A 15,780-nucleotide genomic window follows, 5' to 3' on the forward strand; every position below is an offset into this window, starting at 1 on the left:
GATGAAAAGAAGTCAGCCATGATTGCAGATGTTGTAATTGCATATTTAATAAACTCTGACACAGAGATATGTCAGCCCTATTTAAGTTACTTTGAAAATATACAGAGCTGAAGATCTATAAAATCAATGTGGTTAAGACTTTTAACCGAGGTTGTGTCACTATGGCTTATTTTCATTTATATAAATATGAGTGCCTATGATAATTTAATAAAGATGTTTCTTGGATAAAAAAAGACCAAGTAGATTTGTGTGAACTATGCGTTCATGCATGACTTAGTTCAGGGCTAACCAGGGTCGTGGGGGTACTATAGGATGAAATATCCATGCATTAAAAGAGTATGAAGACTAACCCAACGAGACTTGGAGAATACAAAAAAGGAAATTTCTGAATTTGTATAAATATTGGAAGTTGGTAGCAGGGAATATGGAGCAAAAGATGCAAGCTGTAAAAATGGGGATAATTCCTTTAGTACTATATGAAAAACAATCCTTCCTAAATGAACCAGGAGAAGATTATTGCAATGCCATGCAGAAAGCAGTAATGAGATATATTTGGGAAGACAGATGCCCTACATTAGAATGGCGAAAATTGATACTGCTAAAGGAAGAAGAGGGATTTGGAATTCAGCTACTATGAGCATATTTTTAAACAACTCAACAAGAGATCTTTGGGAGTCATTGACATAATTGGAAAATGATGATGCTGAAACAGGGAAGACATAGCTGGAATGTTTATAAACCTCCACATTTGGTCACAGGAGTTAGAATGGGAGCAAGGGAAATGACTGTTTGGAAAAAATATATAAGATAGTCCAGACAACACTTAGCTCTAAGGAATATATACATTGGAAATTTGAGGTATGGCCCATCGCACTGGTGAGAAATAAATTGGCATCTAATACTAGCATACTAGACAAGTGGTGGCTAAGAGAAAATCGGATCATATATAGGGAGCAACTGAAGATCAGTGGAAGTAAGATGCAATGAGAAGAGTTCCTAGAAAAATATAAACATAGGCAGAAGGATTTATTAAAATGCAGAAGATTACTTAGGATTTTGAAGAGTATGATAAACAGATTCAGAAGAAGGGTATACAGACACCTGAATTAATAGAATTAATAACTGAATCCATAACGGAGGGGGCCCTGATAAGAGGTTGGTAAGTAGACTGTAAAGCGCTGGAAGAACAAAAACAAGACCAACGCAAATAGAAAATCAAGTGACAACAGGAGAGGTTATAACTGAGGAAAAATCTGTAGGCCAGTAATGAAATCAAGGACATTTAGAAAATCTGCATGGTAGTGTCTGCACAAATGTTTTTACACCTCAGATAGGCTGTCTAGAATATTTCCAGAGACAAAAAAGGACTGCTAGAGATGTAAGCAGAAACAGAGGGAAGATTGGCAACACATGTTTGGAGATGGCCTAGAAAAGTTTAGAAATTAACTTTATACTCTGACTCAGCTAATAGTGGGGGCAGGTGGGTCGGAGGATGGCAAATGACTGAATAGAGTAGACTAGCCACAAAAAACAAAAAAAACAAAACAAAAAACAAAACAAAAACAATGCACATTGGTCTCTCTAGTACTGATCTAAAAAGTGTTAACCGGAAACTGGAAAAAAGTGTGGGAACCAAGCATGGAAGAGAAAAAGGAAATGGTATGAACAAGCAGGAGGTAAAACCCAGTTGTGCTTACGTTAGTAAGTTTCATAAGAAAAAATGAAGTCAGTGGGATGTATTATCATGTTAAAAGAGACATTGAAAAAGCAGGATGCACAGGGAATATGCAAATACTTAAAATTTAGAAACCAAGAATAGAGGAAAAACAAAAAATGTGGCCAAGACGTCAGGATGAGATAGGAATATAGTGATTTGTAATGTCTGCCGTATAGAGAAAGGAAGTAGCAAATTGTTACTTATGTGTTGGTGACAATAGAAACAAGATAAGATCTGTAAACCCTGGCAATAGGCTAGTGCCTCTGTTAAACTAATAATGATTAAAAAAGGTAATAATAAACATGGATTTACAGTTGGAGAGAAAAAAGCCACCAGGGTAATAATATGTACACCATGTATGAGGATTACACAGAATGTATGAATTGATATGATCAAATAAAGCAGCCTGTAGTTAAAAATAAGAAAGAAAAAAATATATATATCACACAGAATTTATTTAAAAAAGGGGAGGAAAGTCCCCTGTGGGGTACTCATCTGCCCAAAAGTTGAACAAGCTAGCTGCTGAAATACCGACAATGCAGTGAAGGCTAAGTCTGACTGAAATCTTCAATGCCAGAAAGTTCAGATTTTTGGTACCTGTACGTCTCCTTTTTTACCAGCATGCCCTTGTTCTGCCTGTGATATTTGGTGCATGTAGATAGTGCACAAACGCTTTTGTATACTGGCTGGATATACGGTCCTTGGTAGGATATATCCCATACAGCTTTATGCTACTGCAACAATAACCTAATGATGAATAGCGACAGATACAGCAAGTGAAGGACTACAGATGTGCCGATTATCAGATTAAAGAGGCATCTTAGATGTTGGTAGAGGAAGCCATCTGCAGTGCCAAATGATTGATCTGAGTAGCGGGAAAGTAAATGATGAGCTTAATATTGTGTGTAACTGTGAACAGGGAACATCAACAACCTTATCAATGAAGGAAAGCAGTAAATGTAAAACGATAGTGTACCAGATGAAACACAAGTAATAAGGAGGAGTGCTGTTCTTGGGTGTATATTACATTATCAAACTTTTAAAAGTTCGAACGTTATATGGTCGAAGCCATATGATCGAACTTTTAAAAGTTTGAAAAGCTGAAAAAAAAACCTACCTGTCATTTTAAGCAGGTGGGCAAGCTCCCATGCACCCCCCACACCCCCTGTTCTTTAAACATACCAACTCTGAGATCGCACTACAGTGCAGGAAAGGGAAATCTTCCCATTCCGCATTGTATGGAGATCTCCGTTGAAACGTTCAAACTTTTAAAAGTTCCATCATATGGTGTCGACCATATGATGTTTGGACTTTTAAAAGTTCGATAACATAATATACACCCCTGTTACACACCCACAAGTAATAAAGAGGAGTGTTGTTATGCACCTACAAGTAACAAAGAGGAGTGCTGTTACACACCCACAGGTAATAAGGAGAAGTGCTGTTATGCACCAGTAACAAAATATGACATTATGTGATCACTGCATGTTCTGTTCATGCAGACATATGCTGACCACTGTGTGTGTGTGTGTTTGTGTGTGTATGTGTGAATGTCTCAGTGTGTCTGTGAGTGCGATTGGGTGGGAGTGAGCTGTGTGTGTGTGTGTGTGTGTGTGTGTGCGCTCGCGCGTGTGTATTTTCTACTGTGTGTGTGTGTGTGTGTGTGTGTGTGTGTGTGTGTTTTCTACTCTGTATATGAGTGTGTGTGTGTGTGTGTGTGTGTGTGTGTGTGTGTGTGTGTGTGTGTCTGTTTTCTACTCTGTATGTGTGTGTGTGTGTGTGTGTGTGTGTGTGTGTGTGTGTGTGTGTGTGTGTGTGTGTGTGTGTGTGTGTGGAGGAGGGGTGGGGCTAGTCATACCCGCACACTCCAAAAGACTAAAGAGCAACTCCTGCAGTATTGTTGGGGGAAACACCAGCCACCAGGGATATCTATTTAATATGATGTGGGTTGTGGGAGCTGTGTGTGTGTGTGTGTGTGTGTGTGTGTGTGTGTGTGTCTGTGTGTGTGTGTGTGTGTGTGTGTGGAGGAGGGGTGGGGCTAATCATACCCGCACACTCCAACAGACTAAAGAGCAACTCCTGCAGCATTGTTGGGGGAAACACCAGCCACCAGGGATATCTATTTAATATGATGTGGGTTGTGGGAGCACTAGACACCAGTAATACTTTCTAAATATTATGTTGGTTGGGGGGAGCACTGGATACAAGGGATACTTGTTTAATACTCTATGGGTGAAGGTAGCACTAGATACAAGTGATAATTGTTTAATACCACATGGGTGGAGGGAACACTAAATACAAGAATACTTGTTTAATGCTACATTGGTAGAGGAAGCACTAGCTACAAGTGATACCTATTTAATACTATTTGGGTGGAGGAAGCACTAGATACAAGTGATACATTTTTAATACTAAGTGGGTAGAGGCAGCACTAGATACAAGCGATACCTGTTTAATACTATGTGGGTGGATGGAGCACTAGATACAAGAGATACTTGTTTAACACTATGTGGGTGGAGGAAGCGCTAGATATCAGGGATGTTTATATAGCATATGTAAAGACGCTTATTAAACAAAGGTACACAGTGTGGGTCAAGGAACAACTATACACCAGGGATAACCCTTTAACAATCTGTCTTAAGGGCACTTAAAAAAAAGAAAACAAAGAAAGAAAGAAAGATGATGTGGGCTGGGGGCAGACATTAGCCACCAGAGATACTTTAAATAGTGTGCCTTAAGGGCACAAAAAAGGATTCAAACCAAACCTTACACCCTCCCACAGAGGATATTAGCCATCTGTGCGACCACTAGATTTCCTGGATAACATGGAGATAAAGACTAAGAAAAAAAATGAAATTACAAGAGAGGGTGAAAAAGGATTCAAACCTTGTACTCTTGACACTAGGAAGAGCAGCATTAACCTGCTACACTAACTGATAAGTTAAGGGTGTAAGTTTTTTTTTAACTTGTCATGAGGATCTTGGACATTATTCTATGCCTGCAACAGTATGTGAGTTATCAGGAAGAGGGATTTAAACATTCCTCCCAACCTCATAATGCAATAAATCTAATGAAGGCCAAAATCAATGGTGGGTCAAAGACATTTAATCAGGGACAGATTTCAGTTATTATTTTTAAAAACGTAGAAAGTAACTCAAAAATGTTCTTTTGCATTAGGATGCAGTTATTGAAGGATATGAAGTCTTAAAGTCTGCTGTCTGGCATTAATAACCAATGATTTACAAGGGCAGTGAAAAGAAGAGGAAATATCAGGGACATTCTGTCAACGCATGTACAAGTAAGGGATATAGGGAGTGTGTGTGTATGCGTGTGTGTGTGTGTGTGTGTGTGTGTGTGTGTGTGTGTGTGTGTGTGTGTGTGTGTGTGTGTGTGTGTGTGTGTGTGTGTGTGTGTGTGTGTGTGTGTGTGTGTGTGTGTGTGTGTGTGTGTGTGCGAGTGTGTGTGTGTGTGTGTGTGTGTGTGTGTGTGTGTGTGTGTGAGTGTGTGTGTGCGCGCGCGCATGTGTTTTCTACTCTGTGTGTATGTGTGTGTGTGTGTGTGTGTGTGTGTGTGCGCGCGCGCATGTGTTTTCTACTCTGTGTGTGTGTGTTTTCTACTCTGTATGTGAGTGTGTGTGTGTGTTTTCTACTCTGTATGTGAATGTGTGTGTGTGTGTGTGTGTGTGTGTGTGTGTGTGTGTGTGTGGAGGAGGGGTGGGGCTAATCATACCCGCACACTCCAACAGACTAAAGAGCAACTCCTGCAGTATTGTTGGGGGAAACACCAGCCACCAGGGATATCTATTTAATATGATGTGGGTTGTGGGAGCACTAGACACCAGTAATACTTTCTAAATATTATGTTGGTTGGGGGGAGCACTGGATACAAGGGATACTTGTTTAATACTCTATGGGTGAAGGTAGCACTAGATACAAGTGATAATTGTTTAATACCACATGGGTGGAGGGAACACTAAATACAAGAATACTTGTTTAATGCTACATTGGTAGAGGAAGCACTAGCTACAAGTGATACCTATTTAATACTATTTGGGTGGAGGAAGCACTAGATACAAGTGATACATTTTTAATACTAAGTGGGTAGAGGCAGCACTAGATACAAGCGATACCTGTTTAATACTATGTGGGTGGATGGAGCACTAGATACAAGAGATACTTGTTTAACACTATGTGGGTGGAGGAAGCGCTAGATATCAGGGATGTTTATATAGCATATGTAAAGACGCTTATTAAACAAAGGTACACAGTGTGGGTCAAGGAACAACTATACACCAGGGATAACCCTTTAACAATCTGTCTTAAGGGCACTTAAAAAAAAGAAAACAAAGAAAGAAAGAAAGATGATGTGGGCTGGGGGCAGACATTAGCCACCAGAGATACTTTAAATAGTGTGCCTTAAGGGCACAAAAAAGGATTCAAACCAAACCTTACACCCTCCCACAGAGGATATTAGCCATCTGTGCGACCACTAGATTTCCTGGATAACATGGAGATAAAGACTAAGAAAAAAAATGAAATTACAAGAGAGGGTGAAAAAGGATTCAAACCTTGTACTCTTGACACTAGGAAGAGCAGCATTAACCTGCTACACTAACTGATAAGTTAAGGGTGTAAGTTTTTTTTTAACTTGTCATGAGGATCTTGGACATTATTCTATGCCTGCAACAGTATGTGAGTTATCAGGAAGAGGGATTTAAACATTCCTCCCAACCTCATAATGCAATAAATCTAATGAAGGCCAAAATCAATGGTGGGTCAAAGACATTTAATCAGGGACAGATTTCAGTTATTATTCTTAAAAACGTAGAAAGTAACTCAAAAATGTTCTTTTGCATTAGGATGCAGTTATTGAAGGATATGAAGTCTTAAAGTCTGCTGTCTGGCATTAATAACCAATGATTTACAAGGGCAGTGAAAAGAAGAGGAAATATCAGGGACATTCTGTCAATGCATGTACAAGTAAGGGATATAGGGAGTGTGTGCATGCGTGTGTGTGTTTTTGTGTGTGTGAGACATTGTGTGTGTGTGTGTGTGTGTGTGTGTGTGTGTGTGTGTGTGTGTGTGTGTGTGTGTGTGTGTGTGTGTGTGTGTGTGTGTGTGTGTGTGTGTGTGTGTGTGTGTGTGTGTGTGTGTGTGCATGTGTGTGTGTGTGTGTGTGTGTGTGTGTGTGTGTGTGTGTGTGTGTGTGTGTGTGTGGGTGTGTGTGTGGGTGGGTGTGTGTGTGTCTGTGTGTGTTTGTGTGTGTGTGTGTGTGATTATTTATTTAACTTCTTAACTGGGTTAGCTACTATATGTAAGTATCTATTTGGGTCAATCTTTTTTAGCCAAAGGACCACTTGTGGACCTCCTGTTGAACTAAGTCCACTAACTGACTGGTATAGGTATTCATTAATATCCTACACTTCAGCAGCATTCTGGCGTGTGTGTGTGTGTGTGTGTGTGTGTGTGTGTGTGTGTGTGTGTGTGTGTGTGTGTGTGTATGTATGTGCGCGCGCGTATGTGTTTTCTACTCTGTGTGTGTGTGTTTTCTACTCTGTATGTGAGTGTGTGTGTGTGTTTTCTACTCTGTATGTGAATGTGTGTGTGTGTGTGGGTGTGTGTGTGTGGGTGTGTGTGGGTATGTGTGTGTGTGTGTGTGTGTGTGTGTGTGTGTGTGTGTGTGTGTGTGTGTGTGTGTGTGTGTGTGTGTGTGTGTGTGTGACAGTGAATGGGGGCATAATTGTGCCAATGTGATGCATGGGCCAACAGTGCAAACTATTTCAGGAAAATGCTGATCCACACTCAAGGTAGTTATGGCAATTCAGAGACAAGCAAATTATTCCAAAATGAGGCCCTGCTGTGGCTAATGTGTTCCTAACTCGCAACTTCCAGCATTTTGTAATCGGCCCCTTTTTACCACAGCTCTTACTGCAAATGGTGGCGTTGTTTCTGAATGTTTATACAGAACATGGTATCTATATCATAAGATACCTTTTAGATGCTGGACAAACTTTCATTATCTAATCCTAGTAAATAAACTAATTACATTTAGCAGGGTCAGCTCATAAAGAGTTAGTCAGATTAAGGAATATTTCATCCTTTCTGGTTTGAAATTGAAAAAATGGGGGAAAACATTTTAGTAAGTTTTCACACAGAAATGATAGCAAGTTTGCAATATAGTGTAGCATATACCGGGAAAACAGAAGGAATTAAGAATAACCAAACATTTTCCATTAATTGATAATATTTACAAAGTGGAAGAACCTCAGTTCAAGCCTGGTGAAACTTTATGGTCTGTCTTTATACATTTTCCTTATTTACACAGAAATACTAATAAACTGTTTATGCTTATTTCAGAGTATCCTTGACAAGAGAAACAAAGTGTTAATCCCTTGAGAGCAGAATGAAAACATGGCACCCAAGGCACTGCACTGCAATCCAGACTTATTTCATCCCTTCACAAGAGAGTCCCTTGCAGAAATTGAAAAGCGCATTGCAAAGGAAAAGGCAGCCAAAGCTAAAAGCAAATATGTAGAAAGTGAGGAGGTGGAAAGGAAACCTAATGCTCATCTCGAGGCAGGAAAACCATTGCCGTTTATTTATGGAGACCCGCCACCTGAATTTATTGGTGTGCCACTGGAGGACTTAGATCCATTTTATAAAAACAAGAAAGTAAGTCAATCATTTTATGATATTTATAAGGAAGATAATTTTTACCAGCACTGCATAATGATAACTTTCAACATCTTGGCGTTCATGATGCCATTAGCATTTAATCTACAAAGCTATATTAATGTATCTATGTACACGTATTTACTTGTCTTTGTTTTTGTATATTTCACAAACAGCAAGGAACTACAAGGACATTACTGCCTATATTATGTTGCTCATTTGGCAAATAAAAAGCTGATGCTTTATCATAAACAAACATCCTTTTATGTAAATGTTTTTTGGAGGAATCATACACCCAGAATCCATCTGTACCGATTTCTGTCTTTGAAAATGTTACTGTCATTTGAGCCCTTAAGCAAACTGCAACTCACCAAAGTACTTATGCTTACTTCTTTGGCTTACATGAGAAGGAAGGGATGACCTGCATGCACACCAGGCCCATTTGCTTTCTGAATAGACTGGTATGCACTGCCCTAATTATACCGTATACAACCTTTATTAATCACCACTACCCTCCTGTTTAAGACAATAACACAAGGTCATAACATTAGCCTGCAGTGCTAATGACCCAGGTTCAAAATTTAAATAGTCAAGCTGTTTATTTAAATATTTGTGGTTTAAATGAACTGCAACTGGGCACATTTCATGGCTTCCAGGCTGTTCTGCTTCCTGAGTAGGTTGGCACGCGATGCCCTTAATTTCATCCGGCACTTGCTCCCCCTCATTATTTTGTCAGATACCAAGTAACCCTCTTCTCGGCATCTTCCATATGAAGCCAGTCAATAAGGGAGTCTTTACCCCATGATGGCAATAAGCCCTTTCTTTATACTCTAATGAGCTCTCCAGATGCCCATTTGTAGTTCTGAACCTAGATCATTAGGAATGCAAGCTCATGTTGTGACTCTGTGCCATTGTCTTGAATAGCCTTTTAGTTTATGATGGAATAATGTTATAAGTACAAGTTAACCAATCTAACATCTTTATTGTCCTACAGTTGCTACAGGTTTGTAGCAGTCATAGTAGACTTGAGTTATCAGTAGGTGGTATTGTGTCTGGGAAATGAATATGCACAGCTGAGCTGTCACTTCCATGTCAGAGTGATGATAACGCTACATATGGTTGCATGAAACCCTTGGCACCTGTATTACTTGCCCACAGTTGAACTGGTCAAACCATCCTGACTTGCTCACAATAAACATGAATGGCTGAAATACATGAATGAAATGTACTACAAAGCATTAACATTATGTGGTATTTGCAGTATCACCCAAAACATAAATAGAAATATCTGTTTCCCAGGAAACAAGAAGTAAGAAAGGAGTCCTTTTAACTACTTTTATGAAGCAAAACATGGCCTTCCCTTAGGCCCTCAACTCCTGAAAGCTTCATTTTTAGCCTGAACATATATATTTGTAGGTTATCCTGATATTCTGTACTACAATAATGCTTCAAACTCCCTCTCTGTTTGGTACTTTTAATTTGCTATACTCCAAAATGGCCATGATGGGAACTGCCACACTGACTTGATTTTGGTTTTCATTCTGTTCACCTCATTCCACAGAGCAGTCTGTGCCCTTTTTGCAGTTTATAGTCCATCCAAGGTAGGTTGACAACAACCAATACACCCTGGCACAAACGTAGTTGTTGCCACCATTTCAGCTAATCTCTACTCACAACCTGCTTTTTAAACTTCGGCTTGTCACCATTTTCTTAAGTTTATTTGGCTTTTTTATTGAAATTAGACAAGACAGTGAAGCATCCCTTGGAATATTTGGAGAAGGAAGGCTGAAAAATTTGAGAGATACCTTGAATCAACTTTCCTTTCTCATCACACTTGTTAATTACCTCTGCAGCAGATGGTCCAAAAATTAATTCTCTAGCTACGGGATAATTCAAAATGTTGTCTTTGACATCCTCTGGGAGGTTTTTGGGGAACACAGCCAAGCATACCTGCTTGTAACAGTTCCAGTGGCAGCAGCCCTGGCTGTTAATGGTATCTACAGAATTATATGCACATTTTTAACAAAGGGAAGAAACATGAGAAACAGAAGAAATCAAATTATACAAAACAGATTTTTCCCTCACAAAAGGAAACTGATGCCAAAACATTCCTCATATTCTCACAAATGGCCAGGAGAAATTTCAACATATGAGTCTGACACCTGAGAATTCTAAAAACAAGAGTTGCAAAAGCATACACCATTCCCCTCAAACTAATCAAAAGCCTTCCATCCTGATCAGAAAGAATGGGAACAGTATGCCCTCCTCCGATCTTGCCACACCTCATCTCCTCACTGCTTACCTCAGATATTCTGTGTTACTCAAATACTCCCCATCAGGAACTACTATCCTACAAACTACTTCTCACGCTATGACATATCTCCCGAATAGCATTATTTTCCAGATTCCATTCCTTCATTTTTATGCTTTGTACTACCAATAGGGAATTCAAAGTTCTGCTATCTATATACCAAGCTTGCTCAAATCAAACTAAGGTACGAAAAATCTCCTTGATTGTATAAATGCCACTGTATAGACATTTTCTGTCATTCGTGGATTATGTGTTGTCATATAAAGACATGGAGCTCTGATTGTGTATATGACTCTGTACAGAAATTTGTTTGTCATTTGTTGTATTTGTACTGTTATGTTATGGAGCTTTTATCCCCGGGCCTCCGCTGTAAATGGACCTTGTTCCAGTCGGACTTTCCTGGAAAACAAATGTAAAATAAAATAAAATAAAATAAAAATAAAATAAAAATAAATAAATTGCTTGGCAGCGGCTGGATTAACTAGAGCTATAGCTGCTGGGTCAGCCCTGGCATTAGTGTCTATAAATTTAAAAGAGTGAGGAACTTTATATGTCTGCTTTTTTAGGGGCAGCAGCCTGATTGTCAAGAAAATTGCAAGGTGTGTAAAAAAAAAATATCCTCCAAAGCAGAAAGAACAGGAGGAACAGGTGTAGTTTCTGGAAATTCCAGTTGTAACAAATCATAACATTTCCTGAGGAATTGAGAAGCATCACTGTTTTCCCACTGAAACAACTGATTCAGTCTGGAAATAGACTTAGAGAAAGAGAATTCTTTATAGGGACTAACAGAAGTCACAGTCTTCCCAGAATGTGAGTCAGAAATCTGTGAAGATATAACAAATTCTGCAATTCACATTCTCTTTGTGGTTCAAGCTCTTGAAGGAAAAGAAGAATCCCTTTTTTTTTTTACAAGAAACAGCCTTATAGAAAAGGTAAAGAACCCGCATTAAACGTTGTCCTAAGCTTAAATAAATTATTCCTGACCAATGTAACTGAGATAGGAGAGGAAATATGCTTAGTTTTTTGTTTCTTTTGACAGGAATTTATGAAGAAACAGACCCAGAATTGCCAGCAATAACCTCCTTAGGGATGAGCATAACTTTCAGGCTAAGCAGAGAGACATTCCCTAACCCTTCTCCCAGTACCAATAAGAGTGGCTCCCTCCTGCCTGCTAAGGGCACAACAACAGCTGCAGAGGATGTGACTAACCTTTGGTCTATGATAGTTGTAGAGACAACACCAGGGAGATCCATGGAAACAATTGCGAGGTCCATGGAACCAGCTTTGGTCACAGTAGAATCGTCCATCTGTGGTTGAAGTAAAATACTACCTGCTATGGTGGCAAAGGCTACTTAATAATAAAATACTACCTGCTATGGTGGGAACGGCTACTTAATAATAAAATACTACCTGCTATGGTGGCAAAGGCTACTTAATAATCCCTGTTATGGTGGCAAAGGCTACTTAATAATAAAATACTACCTGCTATGGTGGCAAAGGCTACTTAATAATAAAAATACTACCTGCTATGGTGGCAAAGGCTACTTAATAATAAAATACTACTTGCTATGGTAGCAAAGGCTACTTAATAATAAAATACTACCTGCTATGGTGGGAAAGGCTACTTAATAAAAAAATACTACCCTGCTATGGTGGCAAAGGCTACTTAATAATCCCTGTTATGGTGGCAAAGGCTACTTAATAATAAAATACTACCTGCTATGGTGGCAAAGGCTACTTAATAATAAAATACTACCTGCTATGGTGGCAAAGGCTACTTAATAATAAAATACTACCTGCTATGGTGGCAAAGGCTAATTAATAAAAAATACTACCCTGCTATGGTGGCAAAGGCTACTTAATAATCCCTGTTATGGTGGCAAAGGCTACTTAATAATAAAATACTACCTGCTATGGTGGCAAAGGCTACTTAATAATAAAATACTACCTGCTATGGTGGCAAAGGCTACTTAATAATAAAATACTACCTGCTATGGTGGGAAAGGCTACTTAATAAAAAATACTACCCTGTTATGGTGGCAAAGGCTACTTAATAATCCTTGTTATGGTGGCAAAGGCTACTTAATAATAAAATACTACCTGCTATGGTGGCAAAGGCTACTTAATAATAAAATACTACCTGCTATGGTGGCAAAGGCTACTTAATAATAAAATGCTACCTGCTATGGTGGGAAAGGCTACTTAATAAAAAATACTACCCTGCTATGGTGGCAAAGGCTACTTAATAATAAAATACTACCTGCTATGGTGGGAAAGGCTACTTAATAAAAAATTCTACCCTGCTATGGTGGCAAAGGCTACTTAATAATCCCTGTTATGGTGGCAAAGGCTACTTAATAATACAATACTACCTGCTATGGTGGCAAAGGCTACTTAATAATAAAATACTACCTGCTATGGTGGGAAAGGCTACTTAATAAAAAATACTACTCTGCTATGGTGGGAAAGACTACTTAATAAAAAATACTACCCTGCTATGGTGGCAAAGGCTACTTAATAATCCCTGTTATGGTGGCAAAGGCTACTTAATAATAAAATACTACCTGCTATGGTGGCAAAGGCTACTTAATAATAAAATACTACCTGCTATGGTGGGAAAGGCTACTTAATAAAAAATACTACCCTGCTATGGTGGCAAAGGCTACTTAATAATCCCTGTTATGGTGGCAAAGGCTACTTAATAATAAAATACTACCTGCTATGGTGGCAAAGGCTACTTAATGATAAAATACTACCTGCTAATATTCATTTTGTGGATAGTAGAAGATACAACCAAGTAATTGATAGGTTGTGCCATGGTCAAGATGGCAAAGGTGCCTAATTCCCCAGGAAACTTAGCAGCAATAGTCAGTAAAATAGATCAGATGTAAATAAGTACCTTTTCCTCCCAGAAACACAGTAGAAACCATTTTAAACACTTACCCCAGCAGCAAAGAGTAACATAGCGTCAACAGTTTCTCTAAAGAAAAATGTGTTTTAAATAACTTTTTGCATCTTTTTACCACAATAGCAAAAAAGTGACACCCCCACTTAAAAGTGTGCACAACTCATGTGACAGTCAATAAAATACTTTTAACCATCTCAGAAATTATTCTTTTACAAAAAAGTAAGTTTTCTGTGATAAAAAGTAAAATGGAAGTTTTTTTCCTAGAAGGGAACTTATTGCCTTAGCAGCGGAACACTGTTAGTTGACTTTCAGTTCCTCAAAAGCTTGCAGAGAAGTGCTCTCTTTGGTGGCAAGAAAGCTATGAAGGGCTTGTCCCCCATACCTGATTTAACTCAGCTCAGCACTAGCTGAATAAGAGTTTGTCACAAGGAATGCACTGGCCAGCTGTTATATCCTTAGCAGGATATAACCAATATCCCTCAGGCTTCTGCAGCAGTGATCAGTATGATGAACATCATGAGGCATCATGCCCGGCTTCACCTCTGCAATGTTGTGGACAACTTCCAAGTGTCCTTTGTCATAACCCCTATGATGGATCCTGACTGTTTGTATGTAAAGTCAAAAAGATGCAGAAGACTGAGCAGGAAGGTAAGGCACTTTCTGACCTTGAGGTACGTTTTTGAGACCCCCCCTAACTATCCTATAACAGGAATCAGAAGGGTCCCAAATTGCTCTGAATGAAGAAGTACCAGTGTGTCTTCTCTTGTAAACAATCTCAATGTGCCTGAATGCTGCCCTCTGGCGGTATTTGGGAACTGGATATCTCTTCATTCAGATGTGTGGATGGCTATCATGCAGGACAAATCGATGGAGAGAATAAGATGCAAAGGCTATACCATGCACCTTTCCTCAGCTGTACGATATGATCATGCCAGAAAGAGGCAGGCACAGTATGCTGTAGGACTGCAGACACCTTGTACCTTCAGAACATAGGAAACAAGAACAAAGCAGATATACTACAACAAAAGTGATGCATACAAAACTAACACCAACATTTGTATACCCCTGTATATGCTGGCCACACTGTGTTTCAGACAATGGCAACCACAGTAACAATGTGCAAAGTGCAGGGCACACCCAGCATCATTTGTACAGTTGGGAAGAGAACACAGGAGTGGATGCCTCTCACAAGAAAGTGTGTGAGTGCTGAGGATTATGAAAGTAAAATAGGCTTTTGAGTATCGTGTCAGCTCTGTTGGGGGGTGCTTTAACACAGTAGTCTTTGAGAAAGGACAGTGTCAGTGAATGTATGTGATGTACTGGGTTGTCTGCAGAGGCATAGCCTCAGAGGTAGTTGCTGCACTGCAGCTCAGTCTACTGGACAAGTCCATGGCATGCACTGCAGAACATTCAGCATCCCATGCATACCCCCAACCAATCAGGAGTTGCACCAGATGTATAGTAACCCTGAGTAGATGCTGATGTGCTGCATGACCCTGAGTGACGTATACTATGACAAATGCCACTGTTGCAATGGCCACAAACATGAGAATGGCTTTCCTTGGGAGTAAACACCTCCACAATGGATGTCTCTGTGGAAATGCTAACAATGTGGGAGTGGGATCTTGGTCATCTATGCGATGTTGACTTCCATCCATGGATGTATCGATTGACCTGTTCCATGGATGGCCCCTCACCCCTGGCAGATGAGCCGAGAAGGCACTACACTTTCTATTGTGTGATTGAGTCTATTTTAGCAATCACAAATATGAGATATGTACTCCTGCAGGTTATCGTGCATACCGTACACCACCCTCACTACCCACCATGACTGCTGTGGTACTAGCTTGTTCTTCTTCCATGACAGTGCACATGAACTTGGTTGTAGCAACTGATACCGACATCTTGGGGGAAAGCTGTAACCATGTCTCCAGTGATTACCATTACCCACCCCCTGTGTGGACCTCCATGGCCAGGGGTGCTAGTGGACAGATTTTGACATCTGTCTAATGGGGGCCACCACTCTTCCCTGATTGATAGTGCCCCTGTTATTCTGTTCTCCCTATGAGGTGCATGGCCTATGCTGGGGATGCAGTGGTCACATTTCTTGGATCCAGCACACACTCCGTTCTCCCTGACTGTGCCCACTCACCCCTGCCATTGCCATCAGATG

The 15,780-nt window shown here is 39.8% G+C and overlaps 1 protein-coding gene across 1 annotated transcript in view; it reads left to right on the forward strand.

The window, feature by feature from the left end:
* LOC122788286 (sodium channel protein type 4 subunit alpha-like) overlaps positions 1-15,780 on the forward strand; it is a 1,768,016-nt gene that overhangs the window by 692,495 nt on the left and 1,059,741 nt on the right. Inside the window, exon 3 of the mRNA XM_044055359.1 lies at positions 8,074-8,388. Coding sequence (XP_043911294.1) covers positions 8,128-8,388 — 261 coding nt within the window. The 5' untranslated portion in view covers positions 8,074-8,127. The remainder of the gene's footprint in view (positions 1-8,073; positions 8,389-15,780) is intronic.

The sequence above is a fragment of the Protopterus annectens genome, chromosome 13.part0 (genome assembly GCF_019279795.1).
Source record: "Protopterus annectens isolate FY-2018-M chromosome 13.part0, PAN1.0, whole genome shotgun sequence".
NCBI lineage: Eukaryota > Metazoa > Chordata > Ceratodontiformes > Protopteridae > Protopterus > Protopterus annectens.